Source organism: Sceloporus occidentalis, unplaced genomic scaffold (genome assembly GCF_023333645.1).
Source record: "Sceloporus occidentalis isolate IW3139 unplaced genomic scaffold, rSceOcc1.0.p SCAF_5, whole genome shotgun sequence".
Taxonomy (NCBI): Eukaryota; Metazoa; Chordata; class Lepidosauria; order Squamata; family Phrynosomatidae; genus Sceloporus; species Sceloporus occidentalis.
In genome coordinates, this window is record NW_028316985.1 from 185,488,680 (window position 1) to 185,513,677 (window position 24,998).

The 24,998-nt window shown below is 43.3% G+C and overlaps 1 protein-coding gene across 4 annotated transcripts in view; it reads right to left on the reverse strand.

Moving 5' to 3' along the window:
- Positions 1-1,539: 1,539 nt before the first annotated feature.
- Positions 1,540-24,998, reverse strand: part of LOC149313285 (uncharacterized) — a 43,503-nt gene continuing 20,044 nt past the window's right edge. For 3 of the 4 annotated variants that reach the window (XM_089526415.1, XM_089526413.1, XM_089526416.1), the window contains 8 exons: positions 20,890-21,045; positions 14,642-14,721; positions 12,372-12,607; positions 11,961-12,129; positions 10,529-10,579; positions 7,387-7,627; positions 5,446-6,189; positions 1,540-4,622 (listed from right to left, as the gene is read on the reverse strand). In XM_089526415.1, coding sequence (XP_089382541.1) covers positions 4,390-4,622; positions 5,446-6,189; positions 7,387-7,627; positions 10,529-10,579; positions 11,961-12,129; positions 12,372-12,607; positions 14,642-14,721; positions 20,890-21,004 — 1,869 coding nt within the window. In that variant the 5' untranslated portion in view covers positions 21,005-21,045 and the 3' untranslated portion in view covers positions 1,540-4,389. The remainder of the gene's footprint in view (positions 4,623-5,445; positions 6,190-7,386; positions 7,628-10,528; positions 10,580-11,960; positions 12,130-12,371; positions 12,608-14,641; positions 14,722-20,889; positions 21,046-24,998) is intronic. The other variant, XM_089526417.1, reaches the window with a different exon arrangement.

Sequence of the window (24,998 nt, forward strand, 5' to 3'; positions counted from 1 at the left end):
CCTCAAGTCATTTCCAACTCATGGCAACACTAAAGGCAAATCTATCATAGTGCTTTCTTGGCAAGATTTGTCCAGAGGGGTTTTGCCATTGCTGACCTCTGAGGCTGAGAGAGTGTGGCTTGCCCAAGGGCACCCAGTGGGTTTCCATGGCTGTGCTGGGACTTGAACCCTGATCCTCCGGGTGGGAGGATAAGCAAAGAGGATTTGTGTCTGTTTCGAGATCATTGTCTGTCTGGATGGTTTCTCATTTGCATTTGCCGAGTCCTGCTTTTGGTGTTCTTTAGGACTGGTTGCCAAACTTTATTTACTTTGAGGGTTTCTTCTTTCCTGTTGAAGTTGTCCAAGTGTTTGTGGATTTCAAGGGCTTCCTTGTGCATTCTGACCTGATAGTTGTTGGCATGACCCAGAATTTCAGTGTTTCCAAAGAGCATTTTGTGCCCAGGATGGTTTATAATGTGTTCTGCTACGGCTGATTTTTCTGGCTGACCCAGTCTGCAGTGTCTCTCGTGTTCCTTGATTCTGGTTTGCACACTGCATTTGGTGGTCCCTATGGAGACTTGTCCGCAGCTGCATGGCATGCGCTTAACTCCTGCGGCTGTGAGAGGGTCTTCCTGGTCCTTGGCTGAGCGAAGCATTTGCTGGATTTTCTTGGTCAGTTTGTAGACCATCTGGAGGTTGTGTTTCACCAGTTTCCCTATTCTCTCTGAGACTCCTTTTGATGTATGGTAAAAATACCTTCCCTTTGGCTGGTTGCTTGTCTTCTGGGTTTTCCTGGGCCTGGCAGCCCTTCTGATGTCCGAGCTGGAATGACCATTCGCCTGTAGAGCCCAGTCCTGGAAGATGAATTGCAGCACCTGGACTGGGCTCTGCAGCCGAATGGTTGCTCACAATGGGCCTCTTTTTCCTTTCGCATCTCTAGCCATGGGCATTCCCTTATTGTTTGTTGTTAACTGCCCTCAACTTGATCTTGACTCATGGCGACCCTCTGGATGAGACATCTCCAAGACGCTCTGTCCTCCCCTGCTCTGCTTAATCCCTGCAACCCCATCAAACCCATAGTGGCCTCCTTAATAGAGTCCATCCATCTGGTCTGTGGTCTTCCTCTCTTTCTGCTCCCCTCCATCTTTCTCTGCATTATTGTCTTTTCCAATGAGTCCTTCCTTAGATATGCCATCTAAAGAAAAGCTTATAATAGTTTTCCTTTCAATTGTTACCCATTTTGTACATTTTAAATTGTGTTTCCACAATTTTTTTGCCAGCTAGTGATAGGGATTTGTTTCCCCAGATTTTGCATCCATTTTAGCACATTTTCTTTGATGGTTTCTTCATTTAATTCAATATCTAGTAGTTGATTGTTCATTGCTTTTAAATCAATTTCACATGTATTTTATAATTGGGAGTGAAGCACAACCGTTCTCATGATCCCAGCCTCGGTTCTCTACCTGTGAAATGGGCACAAGTGAGTGGCAAGGACAAGCTGATCAAAAGACCCAACCCTCCAAAGAGGCTTTTCTTTACAAACACATTTTTATTCTTTACATTCAGCAAAAGAAACACAACCATCGAAAGCAGAAGAATGTCAATTATTTCAACAAAGGAAGAAGAATATAAATAAACTTCACTGCTTCCATATGGACCAAAAAGGCAAAAAAGATGGTTTACTGGGGCGAAGCCAAAGGAGGATGGGACGGAAATAAGGATGTTTGCCCTCCCAAGGGAAATGGCCTTTGTCCCCAAATTTCTAGCATTGCATTCACTTGAAACTTTAGCCAAAATATAGCTTAGGCATCCAAAGAAATAGGACAGTCAATGTTTCTAAATAGGAACAATCTCTTCTTCTTCTTCTATTTATTCATATCTCGCCCTTTTCCCAAAACTAAAACTCAGAACAGCTTAACCTATTAAAAAGCCATCCAATTAATATCCTACAAAGTGATATGTTAAAATAGAAATAAATTACTATGGTATTAAAACTCCCTTAGTAATTTATTTCTATTTTAACACATCACTTTGTAGGATTTAATACTAAGGTATTAAAACTCTGCAAACAGAAGAGTTTGTTCTAGAGACGAATATGCAGAAATAATCCAGAAGAGCACCACTTTAACGGCCATGTGTCCATGCTGTGGAAAACTGGGATATGTAGTTGGTTGTGGCACCAAAGTTCTCTGAGAAGAGATCATTTCTGAACCTGGATCATTTCTGCAGTGCAGATGCTGCCAACGTCTCACTCTGCAATGCTAGAAATTGCGGGATGAAGGATATTTCACGGAGGAGGCAGAAATCTTATTTGGAGAGCTAACACTGTCATTTTTGACCTCCCCTTGTACCCTAGTGGTTTGATAAAAGAAGGCTGGTTTTTCACCTGGAGGGTGTTAAAATACATTCAGACCTAAGCCTAATATCTATTTCAGGCAGTGGCCACGGGAAAAGGTCACTGGCATGGGACCCACCGGATTGTGGTGAGTCTCTTTTATCCAAAATCTAAAACTTTGGGAGCAACAACATAAGTCGTGCAGTGTCTACATTTGCAAGGTTGGAGAGGCACATGAGGTTGGAAATCTACTGCTATTCCAATGCAACTCTATGGTCAACATCTGCCAGAAGTTGACCATAGAATCATGCTGGAGAACCTACAAATGCCTAGAGAAGTGTTTTCTCTAGGAGCGTCCAAGTTCTCCAGAACAACTCTATGGTCAACTTCCCACAGAATTGCATTGGAGCACTTACCGAGATTCCTAGAGAGAACATATTAATCAAAACCACAATTAGTCAAAGCCGCAAATGTGGAGGGCCAACTGTATTTTTTTCCCCTAGGAGAACACATCTCTAGGGATCCTCCATCACAGCTTTGTGGCAAACATCCATCAGATGTTGACCGTATAATTGCACTGGAAGACCGACAAATGCCTAGAGAAGTGTTTTCTTTAGGAATCTCTATGTCCTCCAGTGTGACTCTATGGTCAATGTCTGGCAGAGTTGGGCTGGAAGATCTGGAGATTCCTAGAAAGAACATCTTGATCAAATCCATGAATAATCAAAGGCGCAAAAGTCAAAGCCTCAAATGTGGAGGGCTGACTTTCGTCAGTTCCCTTATCCAACATAAAATGGTGAATCTCCAGCCACCCATTTTGGCATTTAAGGTGGTCATTGCCTGATCATTTGTTCACCAGGAAGACAGGGACGGCGGGCATATATTCCAAAATCCAGAAATATCGAAAATCTGAAATACTTCTGGACCCAAGCGTTTCAGATAAAGGCGTCTCAACTCATATCTCTCTTTCCCTTGAAGTGTCGTATCTGGAGACTCTAGTGCAAAAGTTCATTTGTGTGTACACTCATGTTTCTCTGCAGGTTGAAAGCCACAGGTAACAATAGAGAGAAGATTAAGGCACTTAAAATGGACTCCTTTCTCAATAGTCTATGCAATGTTTGTACCTGGCCAGGGGCTAGCAGGTGGGTTGCAGCTTGCAAACCAATTCAAAAGGCACCGTGTGTCATGTCTTACCCCCAGGATTGCTTCACTCTTTTCCCATCTCAACTATTAATAATAATAGTATTTATTTATAATGTCCTTTCTGCCAAAGGGCAGAACATCAAACGTGCATCACCAAAAACAGGCAATAAAACACAACACTATAAAACGCTCAAAAATACTCAAATAATATAATATTAAAACAAACTCCTCATCAGTCAACCTATTCCACGTAACTTTTGAACCCATAAACAGGCCTGGACTTGGGTGTCAAGCCACACTGCAGAAATAATCCAGTTTGGCACTGCTTTAACGGCTCTGGCTCAGTGCTAGGGAATCCTGGGAATTGTAGAGACGGTTAAATATCTCACAAAACTGGATTATTTCTGCAGTCTGTTTTGGCACTTAGCTGAAGAGGTCAGAAGAAAGCACAACTCAAATACAACAGGATTAGATTTTTTTGGGGGGAGAGTCTAATTTCTTAGGGCTTATCTCCTTTTTGTTCCAAAACATTTAACCCTTGATAAGGGGTGTTTTCATCCAAGAAAAGCAAACAACAAGGATTTTATGCCACTTGCATAAAAATCCTTCTCTGCATATCTGGACCAAGCCTCCATCCCAAAGAATTATGGCAAAGTGATCTTGCCTCTTCAGATGGGAAAAATCAAGGATAAAAATTCAAGTTTTGCAATGGCACAGGAGCCCAAAGAGTCTTAAAATGAGAGATACTGCAAGTGGCAGACACTGCAAGTCCCATCACCAGAGGCACATCCTTCAATCCCAGCTGTAGGCCAAGGCTTCAAATTTGTCCACTTGGTGAGCTGCAGGGCCTCTATGCCCACAGTCAAGACTGGGTCCCATCTGGTCTTCCCGGCACGCAAGATGATAAGACGTCCATGGCCAATGGGTCACAGCTATGAGTGGTAGGGAAGTCTCCAAGGGGGTTTCGCTGACCGTCGGGGATTTCTGGAGCCATTCTGAGACCTCTTGTAAGGAAGGTTGTTGCGTTGGCGATAGGTGACAAACCTTTCCTGGCGCCCACCTCGGGCTTCTTGAGGTGAGCTGTATGGCGAATAAAGGGAGCCCTGGGCCATCTGATGGTTGATGGGTCCAGAAGAAGGTGGGAGAAAGCCGTTTTGATGAATTTCTGTTGGAGAACAAGAGAGAGATGAGTGAGAAGGTGCAGCAGAAGGCTTGTGCACAAACTGCCCCCATTCCTGGAGATGTTTTCCCAAACTGGGAAAGGGCAGAATGTAAATACAACAATAAAAAAGTAAAGTGGGCTCTCGCTATCCATGGGCTTGCCCTCTGCGAATTTAAGTATCTGCAGACAGCAAGCCCCGCTGCTCTCAACTGGGACATGTATGCGGGGCCATATGCATGCCGCGTCATCATTGGGGACAACAGGACTTGAGGTCCCATGTTTTTCCTTATTTGCAAGGGGGGTCCAGAAAAACCCGCCACAGATATAAAGGGAGGACTGTAGAATCATTGGATTATAATCCCTCCACTAGGGTTAGGGGTGCAGGACCCCTGTGAAAGTGAGAAAACTGCAAAACAAAAAACAAAACAAAACAAAACACAACACTGTTTTATTTTAGAACCAAAGGAAAGCTCCTTTAGGAATAGCTTTAGATCCTCCAGCACAACCCTATAGTCAACTTCTACTAGAAGCTGACCAGAGCTGCCCTGGAGGACCTAGAAATTCCTAGAGAGAACACATTGATCAAACCCACAAATAATCCTCAAGTCAAAGCTACAAACGCAGAGGGCTGACTACAGTGTGAAAGGGAGCTCCTGTTCTGTCCTTTCCTGCTCCGTGCTTTCTGGAGGATTATGATGCCCATTTCCGGCATGTTTCCTGCTAAGCCTTCTGAGAAGACCCTCCACAAAAGCCAGAAATGCACATACCCTCAGCGCCAACATCCTCCTTCCTCTCTCACCTTCTTTGAGAGGGAGCAAGCACTCACCTTCCATAGGGCAGCAGGGGCTCTGTTGGGCTCCGTAACCCTCCGCAGACCTCCTGCCTTGCCAACCATTTTGCCCAGCGTAAGGGGAATTCTCTGGGTACGGCCAAGGGCCAGCATGGGGCTGGAGGCCATGGTTGTATTCCAGTTCCTCAGCCCCTTGGTGAAAGCTAACATCGTCTTGGAAGCTGGGATCATTGCTGGGGGCGTATTGCCCTGGGTGCAGAGGGGCTCCAGGTTCACACGGATATCCCTCCTCGTGATCGTAGCTGGTATCATACTGAAAACTGGAAATGTTGGCTGGACTGGACCACCTAGGATAAGGTGGGGGGCCATGCCCTTTCATGAACCTGTGATTGTAGCTGCCATTAGGCTGGAAACCAGGACCGCTGCCAGGACTGGGCCAGTGAGGATGAGACAGGGGGCTATTCTCATTTGCGTACCCCTCCATGAACCCAGAATCATAGTCACCATTCTGTTGCAAACGGGGATCATTGCCAGGATTGGGCGTGCCATGGTAATGAGGGGGCTCATATCCAGACCAGTCTCCAACCCCGCTGCCATTGGAGTAGTTGTCTTCGTGGCCAGGATCCCACTGTTCGTAGTCATCCATAGGACCATTATCATAGATCACAACATCTTGGTTGAAATAAAGATGGTTGTCGGGACTGAAGCCATTGTTGTACGGCAAGGATGGTGTGAGGGTCACAAGGTGGTGGGGGTAAGCTTTCACCATTCTCTTTTGCGCTGTTCATTGTAAGGACAAGAAAAGGAGGAAGAGAGAAAAGGAAGAGGATATTATTTCAGAGTTGGGGTAGTTCTCCAGTCCTATAGACCATAGCAGCTGGTGTGTCAACCAGGAACGGTAAATCCTGGTTATGGACGGTAAATGAAGGGTACGTATATAGTTTTACTTTTATAGTTTTATTGTATTTTTAGCTATTTTAACATGTACTGTCTTTATGTGATTCTATCTTTTGATTGCTAGCCCCACACAGATGACCACCCCAGATCTAGTGTATGTTATTGGGATATAGTACCATTGTCCTAATATCCAACGGTATATGTCTGTTCTCTCAATAGCAAATCCAGATAGATAAATGGGTTTTACTCCTGTATATACAATTACAACCATACTAGATGTAGCTGGGGGATTGTGGCAGTTAGGGAAAAAAGAAAGATATCCCACAGTCAGGTCTGGACCCTTGGAAGATGGGAGGTCAAGATTTTAGGAGTAGGTCTTTTGTAAGTGGTGGAAAGCATGAATTATACCTCTGAATTAACAGAACAAACACCCAGAAGGATAGACTCAAAATGTGGATGTTTCAGGCAAAAAAAGCTGTGAAATACTGTGTATAGATCTGGTCGTGGTACTTGAGGAAAATAAGTGTAGAAGGTATTATTATAGAGTTTGGGAGCAGTTTCTTCTCAACAAGCCCAAATACTTCACTTTCCTCTGCAGTCCCTCTAAAAACTGGCGACTGGAAATGATGAGATACCATCATCTTGTTGACCAACATAGTCACAATTTTGAGAGGGGCTGCCAAGTAAAATGGAGGTATAAGGGGGGTCATACTCGAGCATTCCTTGCCTTAAAAAGCCCTATGAAATCAATAAGGTGACATACACATGCACAATCTTGGGGGTTATTTTTGCCTTTCCCCCAAAACATTTAGGGGGAGCCTTCTGCATAGTTTGGGGCAAAAAATTAATACCCAATATTAAAAGAAAAATTTGGCAGAGGGGGTGAGGGCTGGAAAACTGAGTCCCAAAGGAATGCAATTTGCCCATGGAGACATTGCACAAGTAATTGTTTAACATCATTTGGAACAATCTCCCGGTTTTGAAAATTTAATCCTGAGCGAAGCATGCCTCCATCCCAGCTTTGAAGCATCCTTCGTCTCCAGCTCTGTTGTTTTTCCATCTGGATCCCCACCAACTCACCTAACTGAGGCCTCCTCTTCTTCAGTTTCACCCCCCAGGCATCAGCCATGTGGGTCAGGAGCAATTTGGTGACCCAGCGGTGGACATACTTGCTCCAATGGATCCCATCTTTGGCATGGTGGTCCTCCAGGAACCGGACAGAGTAGTGCAGGTCCAGGACATCAAATCTGTAGCAACAGGCCAGGCTGGCGCTGTAAAAGTTGGCTTCGATCAGATCCCTGGGAGTCGATACGTCTGAATGCTACGGACAAGGAGAGGAGACAGAAACATGAGAGGTTGCTGAGACAGCTTTGGGTTTTATCAAGTCCAGAAATGGGTGTTCATAGAATCATAGAGTGGAAGAGACCACAGGGGCCATCCAGTCCAACCCCCTGCACAAAGCCCTCAGAGCCTGGTGGAGTCTCCTTCTTTGGAGGTTTTTAAACAGAGGCCTCTGTTTAAACAGAGGCTGGATGGCCATCCGTTGGGGTTGCTTTGATTGAGAGTTCCTGCATGGCAGAATGGGGTTGGACTGGCTGACCCTTGGAGTCTCTTCCAACTCTATGAATCTGTGATTCTACATTTCACACTGTCGATTCCATGTTTAAATATTTGAGTGCTGGAACATGTGAGCAACCAAACTTGCAGAGATGCGCACAGATGTGGTTCTGTTGTGTGAATGACAAACCTGGAATGCGCGAGTGAGGTTACTTGCTAAAAAACAACGACGTCCGAATGACCCCTGAGGCACCACCACGTAACCTGAACCAGAGGGGCAGAAGTGACTGGGCACAATGGGAGGAGTTGTCTAAAAATAAACTGTGCCCCACTGCTGGAAAATTTCATGAATGAAGAAGCAACATTTACTTCAACTGGCTAGAATTATACTGGCAACTGTCACCCAAAGGACATTTTCAGCGGCCGCCCCTGAATTGTGGAATGACCTGCCAGGAGAGATTCGAAGCTAAACATGCTGTTGAATTGAACACAGCATTACAGGCCTTTCTCTTCTGCTAGGGCTACCCAGCTGATTTCCAACTATGGATTTTAAATGGGCATTTTTTACATTTTATTTTACAATCAGCCCTCCTTATCCACTGACTTTTTATCAAGCATCCACGGATTGGAAATGTTTTCTAAAAATATAAATTCTAAAAAGCAAACCTTAATTTTGCCATTTTAAAAAAGCATCACCATTTTACGGTGCCATTCTATTTAATGGGATTTGAGCATCCACGGATTTTGCTACCCCCAGAGGTTCTGGGAACCAAACCCCAACAGATACCAAGGGCTCAGTGTAATTTTACGTCTGGATGATTTTAATAGGTAACCGTCACCTTAATCCTATGTTTATGTGTTTTAGTTTAAATGGTTGCATGTGGTTAGTTCTATATAGTGGGACCTTAGTATCCATCCACTGGGTTTTGGTTCCAGGGATGCCTGTGGATAACAAAATTTGTGGATGCTCAAGTCGCATTATATACAATGGAGTAATTACTACTACTACTTTTACTACAGTGGGCTCTTGATATCTGCTGTGGTTTGGTTCCAGGACCCCCCCCCCCCCCCGCAATGATGAACAGACATACAAACCAGCCAATCACCAGCCAGATTTTAGTATGTAGTTTTTAATCTTATACTGTATAATCTTGTTTTTAAGGGGGGGGGGGTTAGTATGTATATATGGATGTATTTTTTGTTCGCCGCTTTGATTGCCTGGCAAAAAGCGGGATAGAAATAAAAATGTTATTTTAATTATTATTATTATTATTATTATTATTATTATTATTATTATTATTATTATTATTAGCCAATCAGGTGCTGACTGGGGAATTTGAACACTCCATGAGGAGGCACACGGTTTGGGGAGTTGGAGTTGTGAGAGGACAGTTGGGGATCTGTGTGGTCCAAGAGTAGACAGGGTTCTGGGAGCTCCAGAGGGAACTGTTAGTTAGGGTTTGGTTTTCAGAGCAAGAGGGTCTGGCTATATCCAGAGAGGGACCGTTATACTTAAAGCCCAGAAGTGAGGGACATACAGAGGTAGAGTCCAGTGTTGAGGGACTCCATATACACACAGAACTTCAAGAGAGGGAGTTGCCGTGGGGGTCATATCCTGAGGGACATTTAGCCTTGGTGGCTTGTACAGGTTTAGGAAAAGAACCTAAAGATAAGGACAGTGTGAGGGTCCTGGATGTAAGTTTGTTAATTACAGCAGAGAGTGTGGAGAAGTTAACTAAATCTGTAACTGGATAAAACTAAGAAAACAATATCTGAAAGTAACAAATACACACACACACACACACATCTCAATAAGCAAAACACTGTTTAAACCTTCTTATAAATAAAGTTTTATCCCTATTTCAAATAGAGGCTTCTTTGACACCTGAATATTAAACACGCTACTAAACACTAAGAGTCTGGAGTGGGCTGTCACATAATTTGGTGGCAGCAGTGGGATCAAAACCCCCAGGTGCCTGTCATCACAGAAGTGGATTGTGGTGTGGAGTTCGTCACATATTTTTGGTGGCAGCGGTGGGATAAAAAAGGCCCAGGGTTCTGTCGTCAATGAAACTTAGTGGTGTGCTTCCCACACCCCCATGGATACCAAAATCTGTAGATGCTCAAGTCTCATTAAATACAGTGGCATAGTAAAATGGTAAAGTAGCAAAATAAAGGTTTGCCTTTTGGAATGCATGCATTTTCAAAAATATTTTCAAACCACAGATGTATAAATCCATGGATAAAAAAATCCATGGATACAAGGGGCTGAGTGTATTGTATTAAATCTGTTTTGTACCCTGCCTCAAGCCCTCCCTTCTATTAACAATAATAGAAATATCAACAACAACAGGAAAACTCATGTCTGGCTGCACCCTCCTCTCTATTGATAATAACAGAAATAATAATGATTATGGTAACTCTTTAATAATGATAATAACTCATTAATAATTATAATAATAATACCTGGAGCACCCTCCTTTCTAATAATAATAATAATAATAATTGCAGGAAAACCCTTACCTGGAGCATCCTCCTGTTCTGGACTTTCTTTGCCCTGAACCCCACATCAGCATTGCTATATTTGGTACCCCTAACTCCCCAACAATAATAGAAACAACAACAACAGTAACAACAATAATAATAATTGAAGGAAAACTCTTGCCTGTATATTCTTGCCTGTAAACTCTTGCTTGGAATTGCAGGGAGCCTCTTTCTATAAAAAATAACAGAAATAACAAGGGTAATGATAATAATAATAATAATTTATGCAAGAAAACTCTTACCTGGAGACCCTCCATTCTATTAACAACAATAGAAATGATGAAGGTGATGATAATTTATGCAGGAAAATTCTTGCCTGGCAGCTTCCTCCCTTTCTGAACTTACTGTTCCCAGAATTCCACACTGGCACTGCTCCATTCAGAAATAACAACAACCATAACAACAATAGTAATGATCATGATGATAATAATAATAAATAAAAACTTTATTTATATACCGCCCTTCGAAACATCAGGGCGGTTTACAGCAATAAAACTACATTCAATACAATACAATTTACAATTTAAAAACAATACAATTAAAACAATAAAAGAACTTGTGCCAAATTGTAAGTTGCTAACAGAGGGGGGAGGGCTCTCAGGGGAAGTATCAGGGGTAAGCCTGTTTAAAAAAGAACGTTTTCAGCCCCTTCTTAAATTGGGCCAGGGAGGTTGCTGAGCGGAGCTCGATGGGCAGCGAGTTCCAGAGAGTAGGGGCCGAGGTGGAAAAGGCCCTTCTGGTGGTGTTGACTAATCTGGTCTCTGGAACTCTTAGCAGATGCTGCCCATGATGGTGATGATGTATGCAGGAAAACACTTATCTGGAGCACACTCCTTTCTAGTATGATGATGATTATTATTGATAGTAATAATAGTAATTGTAGGAAAGCTCTTGCCTGGCAGCACCTTCCTTCCTATTAATAATATTAGAAAGAAATAACAACAAAAACAACGACAACAAGAACAGAAAGCTTACACATGTGAGCTTACATTGTAAGCTTACACTGTGGCTTAGGTCACGGATAAGTGGCATGAAAATGTACTTGCTTTTGGAATAATAATAATAATAATAATGTTATTATTTCTGCAGGAAAACTCTTGCCTAGCAGCACCCTCTTTTCTATGAATAATGATAGCAATAACAATTTGCCCCGATCGCATTTTCTGCCCTGTAAAATAACCCACTTGTGGTTCCCGTTCATGAATGACTCAATTCAAAATGGACCTGCTGTAGCCAGCCGAAGGGCAAATTTAAATCGATTCCGATCTGCATCTGGTTCACACATGTGCAGAATCGATTTAACCAAAAAGACGCGGACAACATCGGCGTCAAAAAGACGCGGGTTAAATGGGTCTAGTGTGTGCCCCCCTCCCTTGCCGAACCGCTTCAGCAATTTGATTTAAGTGGGAACCAGGGTCATTTGAACCGGTTCAAACCCATTGGGATCCAGTTTAAAAGGTAGTGGGAATGGGGCGTAAGAAAGTCCTCCCCTGGAAAGGATCTCCCCGAGGGACCTCCTGAGCATCGGCCAAGTGCTGGCCCTCCTTGCTTACCGCGAAGAAGCTCCCCCGGGGATTCTTGATAGGCATTGCTGTGTTCCAGATGATAAGGCAGCTGGGAGGCAGGATGGCGTTCAGCCGCTCAAAAAACTTCTCCAGGTTCTGCCGGTATTCCCGGAAGGCCTTCCGAAGAGGGGGCTCCGTGGGATGGCTGTCATGGTACCTGGGGGAAAGGAGAAGCAACCACAGTCTATTAATATTTTACTCTCAGTTCTTTGTTTCTAACATATTCATATGCTTGTATTAACGGACTGTATAAAGCTATGTACAGAGTCTATTTTTGTTAGTCCTTCCTCAAAAGAAGCCACTTATACTCTCATTCTACTTTTCCCTTTTTCTCCCCCTTCCACTCTTTTCTTAATCTTCTTGAGAGCGTTAGCTATTATTATTATCCCGAATCCTTACTTGTTCAGGTCCCAGAGGCAAGAATTCATGATGAGGACATCTGGAACCAGCCCCTTCTCCAGCCCCGTTTTGAAGTCATTCAAGATGGTCTCCATATAAGCCGAAAAAACCCGGGTGATGAAGTAGAAACGCACCAGATGGTGGCTGGTCTGGTACTGCCGAACCTCAAGGTAATTGTTTCCACTGTGCAGCCCTTCAAATTCCATCCGCGTATCATTTGCAAATGTCTCCTCACCCTGCAAGGAAAGTCTTGTGTCATTCACAAAGTCAGTCTTTGATTTCGTATGCAGTACCTGGATGATACCTTGTTATCTTGATATGATAGCCCTGTATATGTGTTTGAAGAGGTGTCCTATTGAAGACGGAGCAAGCTAGTTTTCTGCTGTTCTAGAGAACAGGACCCAGAGCAATGAATGCAAGCTATAGGAAAAGAGATCCCACCTCAATATTAGGAGGAACCTCCTGACAGTAACTGCTGTTCGACTGTGGAACATACTGCTTCCTCAGAGATTGTGGTGGAGTCTCCTTCCTTGGAGGTCTTTAAACAGAAGCTGGATGGCCATCTGTTGGGGATGGTTTAATTGTGAGTTCCTGCATGGCAGAATGGGATTGGACTGGATGGCCCTTGGGGTCTCTTCCAACTCTATGATACCAATCTTATGCTGGGATTCTGGTCATGCCCAGGAGACACTTCAACTACTGTCTCCACACAGCCCAAGGAGAAACCATTTGACCAAGTTGTGCCTCTTCCCCAGTGACCATGGGCAAGCTGCTATTGTCATACTTGTGCAGCGTAAATTAGTACTTATGTGCTTACATGGAATCATTGAGTTGGATGAGCCATGGAGCAGAAACTCCATTGAGTTCAAATCCTCCCATCAGGAAATCCAGCCAGAGAAGAGGTTCCCAAACTTTGATCCTTAAGATACTTTGAACTTCATCTCCCAGATTTCAAGACTGTTTGCCCAGCTGGCTGGGGCTATTGGGTGTTGAAGTCCAAAACACCTGGAGGAACAGTTTAGGAACCAATGAAGAGCATTCCCAGCAGGTAGATGTTCAGCCTCTTTTTGGAGACATCCAAAGGAGGAGACCCCACCACCTCCCTAGGTAACTGGTCACATCACCAATTTAACTTCCACTGTTAAAAAGTTCCTTCTGATGTTCAATCAGAAACTATTTCCCTGTAACTTCAAACCATTAGACCTGGTCCTTCTCTCCAGGGCAATAAGAGAACCAATGTTCTGTGGCAGCCCTGGAAGGCTTTAAAGACTGCAATAAATCATCATCATCATCATCATTTTATATTCTGCCTTTTCTCAATATAAGGACTCAAGGCAATATGTCACCCATTTGTTTTCTCTTCACCAAGCTAAATATGCCCAGCTCCTTCAACTTCATAAATTTTGTTCCAGACCTCTTATCATCCTCACTGCCCCTCTCTGAACCCACTCCTATGTGTCTATAGCCTTCCTAAAATGAGGTGACCAGAACTGAAAACAGTACACCAAATGAAGCCTGACCAATGCAGAATTTAGGTGGGCTATTACTTCCCTCAATTTGGAAATGATGCTTCTACTAATGTAGGCTAAGATAGCATTCACCTCCTGTGTTGCAGCACCACACTGCTGACTCATGATCCACTGTAACCCCAAGGTCCTTTCCACATGTAGTACTGCCAAACCATGTATCCCCCATCCTATATCTGTGTGTTTGAGTTTTGTGGCCTAAATGTAGAATTATGCACTAGTCTCTGTTTAATTTAAATGTATTAATTTCAGCCCAGTTTTCTAGTTCTCAAGGTCCTTTTGAATCCTGTTCCTATTCTGACTTCCAGTGTGTTAGAGACCCCCCCCCCCTCTTCCCAGGTCTATTATGTCCTTTGTCTTGAGCACTACAGTTCTATTCATACTGACTAAAACATTATTTGCCTTCTTTGCCGCAGCATCACGCCATTACATGGTGATGGTTGTGCTTCGCCACCCAACATTGTGTAACTGATGGTTGCCCATGTGCCTGATTCATTTTCCCACTGTGCAATGGGAAATGCACCGTTGCTATTTCTGAAATCCCAGGGAATCAAAGTGGCACATTGGAGGGACTAATGAAGTTACACAGCATCCAAGAAGGTGCAAATACATGGCGGGGATCCTGTTGGGAGATTAGTGTGAGCAACACAATAATAATGGTTGAAAATGGGGCCGTGTTTAGGGAGTTCATGCAAAGGGACTGGTTACACCAGATTAAAGGGGGGGGGGGAATATCTTGCACACCTTTGACTGCAGCTGTTGAAGGCTGAGCATCTCATTTGTCTGCAGGATGTAGACCAGGTCCTTATACACCGATCGGTAATCTAAGAGGAAAGAAAGAAAAGGATGAAGAGGTGGCTGTAAGAGACATTTGCTGCTAAGGAAGGGTTTGTTTCTCTCCTGCGACTCCCATTACTTTGATCTGTGAATGAAACTGTATCAGAGGCTGTTAGGTCTAGATCAGAGGAGGGTGTCTGCACTGCAGAATTATCACACTTTGGTACCACTGTAACTGCCATCATTTCATCCTAGGGGATGCTAGGATTTGTATTTTGGTGAGGTCTTTAGAATTCACTCTCTGGAGTTTATCACACTGAAGCTCATTTTGACATTAAAGAGACATTAAAGCGCACTTAAAGCATCCTGCAAATGAAGCAGAAAGGGCGAGTAACCGTGCACATGATTATCACAAACAATTGCACAAATAAAGTGATACTGGAAATGCATTGTTGCTGAAATCTCGAAAGTAAAAAGATGTGCTTTAATGCTTCTTTGTGACCACTTCAATGGAGGGTTTTGTGCGACGTCATGTGAAATCGTTACGCGTAATTGTGCAATTTTTCTGGGATATTCATGGGATAAACTCCCAATCTGCTTTGTGTGATAAACTCCTCTGTCCTGTGTAAGGCTAACTGCCCCTTTCTACGTTAGAAAACACCGGCTTTCTCAAGATGTCTCTGTATTTATTTTATATATCCATTTCAAGGATTTATATCTTGCCTTTCTCCTACAATGGGATTCAGGGTGGGTTACAATAATTTAAAAAGACAGAAGTAAAAAGGTTAATTACTAAAGCTTAAAATAAGTAATCATGATGAATAATAAAAGGTTAAATTAAAAACACATAGTTAAAACCAGTATAAACTGTAAAAAGCATTTGCAGCACACAGCACAACGCAAGTAAAACGCATCCACCGACAGTATGGCGGGATACAGACGGGCAGGGGAAGATGTCTTGGAGGTGTATTCTGCTGAATACGGAGCGTCCAGACCGCCCGCCCCGGGGGCGTGGCTCAGGAGATGGGGCTTCCACATGGGGGGCAGTGAAGACGCCTCACCTGGGGCCGTTTCAGACCCGGAGTTTCCAAACCGCCGCCTTGGAGGACGCTGCAAAGAGAGAGGCAGCTTCCTCATGGGCGGCCAAAAACGGGGCTTTTTTTTTTCTTTTGCCGGCTGGCGGGTGCGCAGCTGCAGCGCTAAGCAGCGGCGGCAGAAAGCCTATGGGCACATTTAAAGTGCCCAGGCCCCTTTAAAACTTTCCCCCCCGCTCTGCCCAAGAACAATGGTGGTCTCCTGCCAGCTGGTGATCAGCTGGTGTTGGCATCCTTGTCCGCTTGCACTTTGCCAGTGTCACCAGCATCATAGATGCCTCCTCTCCTTTGGTCCCCGCGCTCTTGCTGAATCTGCAATGCACAGCTACAGCTGTCTCTGCTGCCACCGCTGTCCCCCTGCCATCCCCCATCACCTCCCTTGTATATATGTAAATATTTACAGTTTTAGCGTTTTTTATTGTTAGGTGAAAATGGCACAGGAATGTGTGTAGGGGTTCACTTTAAAGTCCAAACTTTCCCCAATTCTAGCAGCGCATGCGTACATGTTGCTCTAGGGTTAGGGTTAGGGTTAGGGTTAGGGTTAGGAGTCTTAAAATGCGCTGCAGCTGTGCTGCAGCTTCCACACCTGCATGGCAGCTGACGCTGCAATTAAAGCCTGACTGCAAACTGCGCGTGTTCCAGGACCCCGACTCATTATGCGACGCAGCAGACACGGAGCTTTTAAATGGGCAACTTAAATTAGCGGCGTAGCAATTCTGGCGTACCGGTGCAGCAGCTTACAGACGGAGCTGCGCAGCTGCGCATCAAAAGGAAAAGAAGCGGAGAAAAGCAGCACCTTTTTAATGCCGCTTCTTCCCGCTTGGGGCGTGCGGGGGGCGTGTTCATGGCGGCATTCAGGTAAGGGCCGTCTGAAGGCTCTACCTTCATGACGCCATGAATACACCCCTTTTTGCCCGTCTGTATCCCGCCTATGTCTCTTACATCTGGAAAAATAAAGGTAAAATTTGAAAATAAACCATTAAAAGAAAACAAATTTTAAAACCAAGCACATTATACAAGGATGTTTCCTTCCTCCCACAACAACAACAACAACAACTTTGTCTTAGTTATAATGTGGCTAACATTAAAGGCAATGATGAAATAACAAATGAAACAATAAAGCTAATTGCATTAACTTATTAATCGTATATAAGGGGGGGGGAAGGAAATTTGGTATGAAACCCCAACTAGGTCTAGCAACTACTCCAGTCTCAGAAACATAAGCATTTCAACATATTCAGCTATGGGAGATCTATCATGGCAATGGATCATTGAGGCTCTTTAGACAGTTGTAGCAGAAAGATTCCAGAAATCAATAAAGTTTTCAATGGATTCTCCAGGCAAACCTCCCAAAGGTTTAATCTAAAACCAACAAAAATAAAGGAGCACATTTAAAAAGAGGTCTCTTTTTTATCCTTTCCTTTAGGACGTAAGCATATTTTAGGCTCCAGGAGAGAAAAGTGTAGTAGGGGGGGGGGGGGAAATGATCAAACTAAGGTTGCATCAGCATTGCAGAAATAATCCAGTCTGACACCACTTTAACTGTCATGGCTCCATGCTATGGAATTTTGGGAGCTCTACTTTGCTGTAACACAAGAGACAAGAGAAGGGTTGTGTCTCACAAAACTACAAATCCCAGAATTCGAAAACACTGAGCCATGACAGTTAAAGTGGTGTCAAAGTGGGTTATTTCTGCAGTGTGGATGCAGCCTAGAGTGAAATTGCATGTCTTTCCATCTTGGGAAAAGGCCCTAAGAACACAATTAAAAAACTGAAATGGTGCAAAGAGAGATAAACAACATTTTCAGCAAGCCTGATCCTGTTTCATACAAGGATATATAAAGCTATTTCTTCCTGGTTACACTCCCCAAACATCTATGCAAGACTCCAATTAAAACTACTGCTTTGATTAATTGCTTTACAAAACATCCTTCAGATGTCTATTTAAAGTCTATCTAGGATAACTTTAAAAGGCATAAATCACTGCATTCGAAAGAGTCTTCTCCTGGGTCTCCTGCTGTGCCTTCATAAATCTGTCCAACCTGAATCAAAACAAAGACTCATGGGCTGCTAAGCTTTCCAAAGGAGGTTGCAAAGACGCGTGACACTTTATCCGAAAAACCACACAAGAAGAGAAAAGTGGCTGGCATGCACTGAAAATTAACAAGGAAAACCGATTGAAAACAAACCTTATTCTCCTTCTGGGTGGAATTTTAGAATTGCAAGAAAAAACAATAAGTTGAAAAAGTTTTAGGTCTTTGAAGACAAAACATTTTTAAAACTCAGGGAGGATTTTTAAAAAATTTTCCTGCCGTTTGTTCTGAACTATTTCATAGAGGGACAATTAAGAGATAATATCTCGTTTTTAAAATATCATTTTAAATGTGGATTTTTTAAATGATGCAGACATTATCTTATCTCCATTCATCCAGATGGAAAAAAGAGTACAGTTGGCCCTGTGTCCATGGATTCCTTATTCACGGATTCAATATATTCCAAAACGCAAACCTTGATTTTTGCAATCTGATTTAGGTTTCATTGTAGGTGCCTACCTTTACTGCTTTATAAGGATTAAGGTTAATATTGTAAGCCGCCGCGATCTCATTGGAAAGGCAGGGTATAAATAAATTTATTATTATTATTACTATTATTACTATTATTATTATTATTACTACAATGAGCCTTCAGTATCCATTGGGATCTGCTTCCAGGACCCACCGTGGATACCAAAATCCAAGGATGCTCAAGTCCCATTCATACTAAACGCATCACTCTGCTACGTGATCCATTCACATGAGTATAATCTATTTATTGCAGATTCCTATGCAGGGAATAAATAAAATAAATAGAATGCTAAATAAATAAATACCACATATACTCGACTATAAGCCAACGTCATGTATAAGTCGAGGGCAAGTTTTGGGGTCAAAATTCTGGATTTTGATATGACCCATGGATAAGTTGAGGGTAAAATCTAGGGGCATGTAATAAAGGATCTAAAGGACGAAGCAAAGGAAAACAATGCCAAAGAACTGACAAAATTCTACATATACACAGTACCTAAAGGCTGTGGATAAGTGACCCGTGAATAAGTCCACTCAGGTGTTTTGGGTCAATTTTTTGACTAAAATTTCTAGAATTATACACAAGTATATAATAATAATAATAATTAATAATTTGTTTTATTTATATACCGCTATTCCTTAAAGATCATAGCGGTGAACAGCAAGTAAGCTAATTAGCAAGTAAGCTAATTTGCCCCCAACAGTTTGGGTACTCATTTTAGCGACCTCGGAAGGATGCAAGCCTGAGTCGAGCTTGGGCCCTTTCGCTGGTCTTGAACTCGCAACCTTGTGGTTTTGAGTGAATGGCTGCAGTACAGGCATTTAACCACTGCGCCACCATGGCTTGAAAAAATATTTTCAAGCCATGGATGCTTGAATCCGTGGATATGGAGGACCGACTGAACTGAAATCGCGTCTGTTGCACTTTTGGTGGTTCTGCCTCCATGCCGCTCACTTGGAGACTGCTTTTTGTGGTGGGAAATGATGCATACATTTAATAAATGAATTTATCCTTCATGTTAAGGGAAGATGCGACACTGGCTTGGGCTCAGATCAGAGGCAGGATGGTGGTGGAACTGGGAGGCAAAAAGACAAGACCCAGTTGAAAAAGAAAATCTTCCAACATCCAGAGGAGCAAAGCTAGAGGACATCATGATCACTGTAGTGAGGCAACAAAGGGAATTCGTTGTAAGGCCATCAAGATAAACATTAAAACTTTAGCCAGCCTAGCCAACAGCGATGAGTGCGGAGAGCCTTAGCAAACAGATGGAAATGAGGATGATGATGAGATAGATGCTGGGCATAACCATACTGCAGAATTAAAGCAGCGCTTGAAAGAAGCAATTAAAGCAACATCTGGAGGGGCACTGAGTGTGTAGCCATACTGCAAGAATTAAAGCAATTTGACACCACTTTAATTGTCATGGCGCCATCCTGTGGAATTCTGGGATTTGTAGTTTGATGAGGTACCAGAGCTGCCTCTGACAGACCAGGCTGCCTACCTTTGTAGTAGTAGTAGTAGTAGTAGTAGTGGTAGTGTGCCTTTGAGTTGTTTCCAATTTATAGCGACCCTGTCATGGGGTTTACTTGGTATGTTGCTTTTGGGGAGGGAAGGACTGACATTGCCATCCTCTGAGGCTGAGAGAGTGGGATTTGCCTCAGGTCACCCAGTGGGTTGACATGGCTGAGCCAGGATTCGAACCCTGGTCTCCAGAGTCGTAGGAGTTTATCACATGGGAGCGAATCAGACAAATCCTGTGCAGAAACAGGATTTAAATCTACAAAAGTGGGATCGTTTTCAGACGCATTGAGCATTAATCCAAAATTAACCTGCACAGAAAGTGGACAAAATTGGCTGCTTTTTACTTTTGGGATTTCCCCAAAAGTAAAAAGTGACTGATTTTGTCCACTTTCTGCGTGGGTTAATGTCGGATTAATGCTCAATGCCTGTGATGTGTCTGAAAATGATCCTGCTTTTGCAGGATATTCCTGGAATTTAAATCCAATTTCTGCACAGGATTTGGGCACTTAGCCTCCCATGTGATAAACTCCATAGTCCAACGCTCAAGCCATTACGCCATGCTGCACAGCTTACCAAACTACAAATCCCAGGATTCCACAGGAGGGTGCCACAGCAGTTCAAGTGGTGCCAATCTGTTTAATTCTTGCAGTGTGGCTACACCCTCATGTTCCTCCAGATGTTGTTGGCATGCAACCACCAGCAGCCCTGCTGGCCAATTTGCAATCTCAACATCTGGAGTACAGGATTCCTATCCTGAAAAAGTTAAATCCACAATTGAACACTGTGTGAAGCTGTTCAATTTGCAACCTACCTCGGATCTCGATTCTGTTTTAGCAGGTCATATTTCTAACGTTGCAAGATTAAGACCTAGAAAAAGGGCAGTGGGGCTGCTTGAAAGAGGAATAAGAGAAAGGGAAGGTTACGCTCCACTGATTGAAGGAAGGGAGGATCCCAGTTCAATCACTTTGGTTGTTGGTTTGGAGACGTGTGTCTAGAAGAGTGAGAATGAAAATTGTTCCCTGCTGAGATACTTACTGGAATCCCCCATAACCACAACAAACTTGTTGAAAAGCAGCTGCTGGGCTTCCTTCGAAGAGAAATCGTGGATGTCTCCCAAGGGGAGGCGGATGTCTGTTGCCTCTACATTCATGGTGCACCAAGCCACGTCTGGCTAGAAATCTCCTCTTCCTCCTGCAAAGAGGCAGACAAGTTAAAGGAAGAAAGAAAATGCAACCCTCCCTTCTTTTGGTGCCCGAAAAAGGACAGTAAAGCAAGCTGACCGATGTCGAGGGCCACAAAAAGAGCTCCGGGGATCCCGCACAGCCCTAAGGCTGCGCTTTGTCTGCCTCCAGCTTAAAAGAAACAACATGCATGCATGCCAAAATTTCACAGATGAAAAATGAGACACATGTGGGCAAGCAACACGAGAATGTGGTCACTTCTACTGGAAACATTTTCTGGGATTAGGGGTGAAGAACCCCCCTGAATATGAAAAAGTGCAAGTTTAAAAAAACACTATTCTTTTTACCTGAGAGAACACCTCTCTAGGAATCTCTAGGTCTTCCAAAGCAACTCTGTGGTCAACATTTGCTAGATGTTGGATCATAGAATCATGCTGGAGGACCAACAAATGCCTAGAGAAGAGTTTTCACGTCTGGTAGAGTTGCACTGGAGGACCTAGAGATTCATAGAGAGGACATATTAATCAAAACTGCAAATACTCAAAGCCACAAAAGTCAAAGCTGCAAATGTGGAGGCCAACTGTACTTTGTCCACCTCTGGCTTAAAAGATACAACTTACACGTATGCCAATATTTCAGAGATGAAAAATAGGATACCTGTGGACACGCAACACAAGAAGGTGGTCAAGGCTCACTTCTACTGGAAATACTACTGAAGGTAAGAAATGTTAAAGAAAGATAAAAGCTCTTTATTGAAGCTGAAAAACTTTTAAGCTGATGAAGTCATCCCTGAGCATGAAAAGAGTTCATTAACTACCGGGGGAAGAACTGTCCTGTGACACTTACACTTCTGCAACTCAACAATCTATTAAGCCTTGCGTCTCTGCAACTGCAGATGTGTTTAGCAGAAGGCAAGAAATACTCTTTATTGCTACTACTATTTCATGTCTACTTCACTATCAAGTCTCTCACTTCTGCAGCTACTCCTTGGAAGAAAGAGTTACCTCCAGGGTTTGGATGCCTTAAAACACTGTTGACTAAAGGTCTATCCTATAATCTCCTACAAACAGAATTTCAGAAGGAGGGGTGACATACAAGTCTATAAACTTTGCAGTTATATGTGAACTATTTCTCTGCAGTTATACATAGTGTTTAGGTTGTTTAACGTGTTATCACTAGTTATAATGGCATTGTTGCACTGTACATCTGATAACAAGGTCATGACAATTTGCTATAAAAGTACCTGTTGCACCAATAGAAGGCTGACTGATTGCTAACTGTATTATAGTTACCATAATCAGGGTATTCTTGTGGTTGCTTGTGTTAATATGGTCAAGTTTGCAAAAAGTATTAATGAGGAAGAATAGACAAAGTTAGGCGAGGCTGCTGCAGTTTGCTTTTGCCTGAGCCTACTGGGAAGAGCAAGATGCTGCCCACTCTCCTTTGTCCCCTGCTGGGCTATCCAAATGCAAAGTACTTTTGCAACCTAAACTCATTTTGCAGCACTGAAAGTAAACTGAGGACAAAGGGGAAAAGTGGAGTGAGGAGAGAGAAACTGGGACATTTTAAAAAGTGGGATGATAGAGGAATAATTGGGACTGTCTCTGCCAATTCAGGACAGTTGGAGGGCATGAACTTGCAAAATGGAGAATCACAGTTTATTGCTTTTTGCTCCCTTTTCCAGTTTCCAGCAAAACACGGGGCCTTTCTGGGTGAACCTTATTTGAAAGTTGAAGGCAGTTAACAACAACAATCTCCAGGCTGAATCTTGGAAGAATAGATAGCAAAATATACTTTCAATTTAGCCTAGTCCTGTTTAGACCCAGGCGTACTGGGGAAAAGGCCTGGCATAGCGCCATGGGATCAAATGCAGGAACATTTCAGCCAGCATTTGTAAGTAGCTGTGATTGCCTGCTAGCCTGGATAGAAGAGAACAGAGGCTCACTCTGTTCTTTGGACTGCCATCCAACTACTAACCAGAGCTGATCCTGTTTAGCTTCCAAAATCAGATGGCAGTTGATGCCTTAAAGTGCAGGACACTTAGGCATGCCTCTAAATAGGGTCTTCCTACACAATGAAAACTCAGAGGTGGTTTTTCCAGTTCCTTCCTCGGAAATATTTATTGCGGCACCTGGCATCCATTGGTAGTCTCCCATCCAAGTACTAACAAGAGCTGACCCCGCTTAGCTTCCAAAATCCCAAGGAATCTGGTACCTTTATGGTATTTAGAGGTACGTTCCAAGACTAGCTTCTCAGTGGCCTTCCATCAATTGCCCCTGCTTAGTTAAAAATTGAAATGTATTTTTTTGTGGATGGGAGGGTTTATGAATTATGATATTTTACTGTATTTTAATGTTGTTTTATTATTGTTAGCCACTTCGATCTGCTTGGAGGTGGATTATTATTATTATTAGTTGTTGTTATTTAGGTCCTATGTAAGGTTCTAAGCTCCCACCAGCCCTCCAATAGCCCAATTTAATTTTTTGCTACAAGTTTTGGGTGAACATTTTTATCATCATCATCATCATCATCATCATCATCATCATCATCATCATCATCATCATCATCAGATATATTTCTACTCCACCTTTCCCCCAAGATTGGGACACCAAATCATCTTACAAATGAAAACAATTCCAATATAATTAAAAATAGACATATTCCTCAATTATATGTCTATAATTGGAGTAAGCCAGAGCTGGAAGAGACCTTAAAGGCCATCCATTCTGACCCCCTGCCATGCAGAAAGACACAGGCCGTCCCCAGAATATAAAACAAGGCTTACCACATCTGAATGAACAGCTGAATTCCTTTTCCCCAGGAACAAAAGCTAGTCAAAACTTTGTTGACTTTGGGCATTACTGAGGCCAAAAGAATGAGATAAGAACTGGGAAGCCTTCTGGCTCAATCACGCCCCTGCCATGAACTTCCTACTTTAACTTTTTGGAGGTTAGCATTTGTTTCTATTTTATTTCTATTCTGCCTTTTTTGCAACATGGGACCCAAGGCAGCTTCCCACGTGGTTAACTTCATGGTTTCTTCAAAGATATAGCGGTTTGAGTCTAAGGAATCAGTGTGCAAAGAGATCTTGCAGCAGCTTTGAGACTAACTGAAAGAAATTGGGAGCATGAGCTTTTGTAGACTTGATCCTACTTCTGCAGATGCTTTTGGTGGAGTGGAAAGCTCAGGGACAGACCTATATAGCAGTCCGAGTATGTGAATGTCCACAGGAATGCAAAACATTGTGGGTGTGGAGAGGAGGTGGCAAGTTCAGTTTTTAGGATGGTTGTCTGGGGACAAAGGCAGGAGGAAGGATGTTGCCTAAAGTCAAAGTGAGTACACAACCACATGAATGAGTATGGGGATGTAGTGTGGGGACCACAAAGAAGATGAACTGGCCAAGAGGGCCTCCATGAGGCTGGGGGATTAGCTAGTGTTATAATGTAAACAGATCTTAGGATCATAGAGTTGGAAGAGACCTCAAGGGCCATCCAGTCCAACTCCTTGCCATGCAGGAATACACAGTCAAAGCACAGCTTATAGATGGCCATCCAGCCTCTCTTTAAAAACTCATTCCACCGTTCTCTGAGGGAGTGTGGGGCTGAACAGACTGCCCTTTCAGTGCCAGATCGAGGCTGTGGAAACTACATGATGTGGTTCCGAGTTGGTTTTTCTGCGGCGCAAAAAGGAGCCACTTTTTGCGGCTCCTTTTGTGGCGTGGAAAAGGCGGAATAGCCACCAGTGCCCATGGCTTTTCGGGGCTCCTTTGGTGCTGCGACATCTGGATGCAGCGCCAGAGGAGCGCCGTGACACTGCCCACCATGTGGTGGGGTGCGCAGTGTCACGCCGGCATGGCAGCACAGTTAGGGTGTGCGCTGTGAAGACACCACGCCCCCACTCCTCCCCAATGCTGGCCTTTATGGCCAGTTTGTCAAGGCTGTGTGTTTCACTGTAGAACAGCTC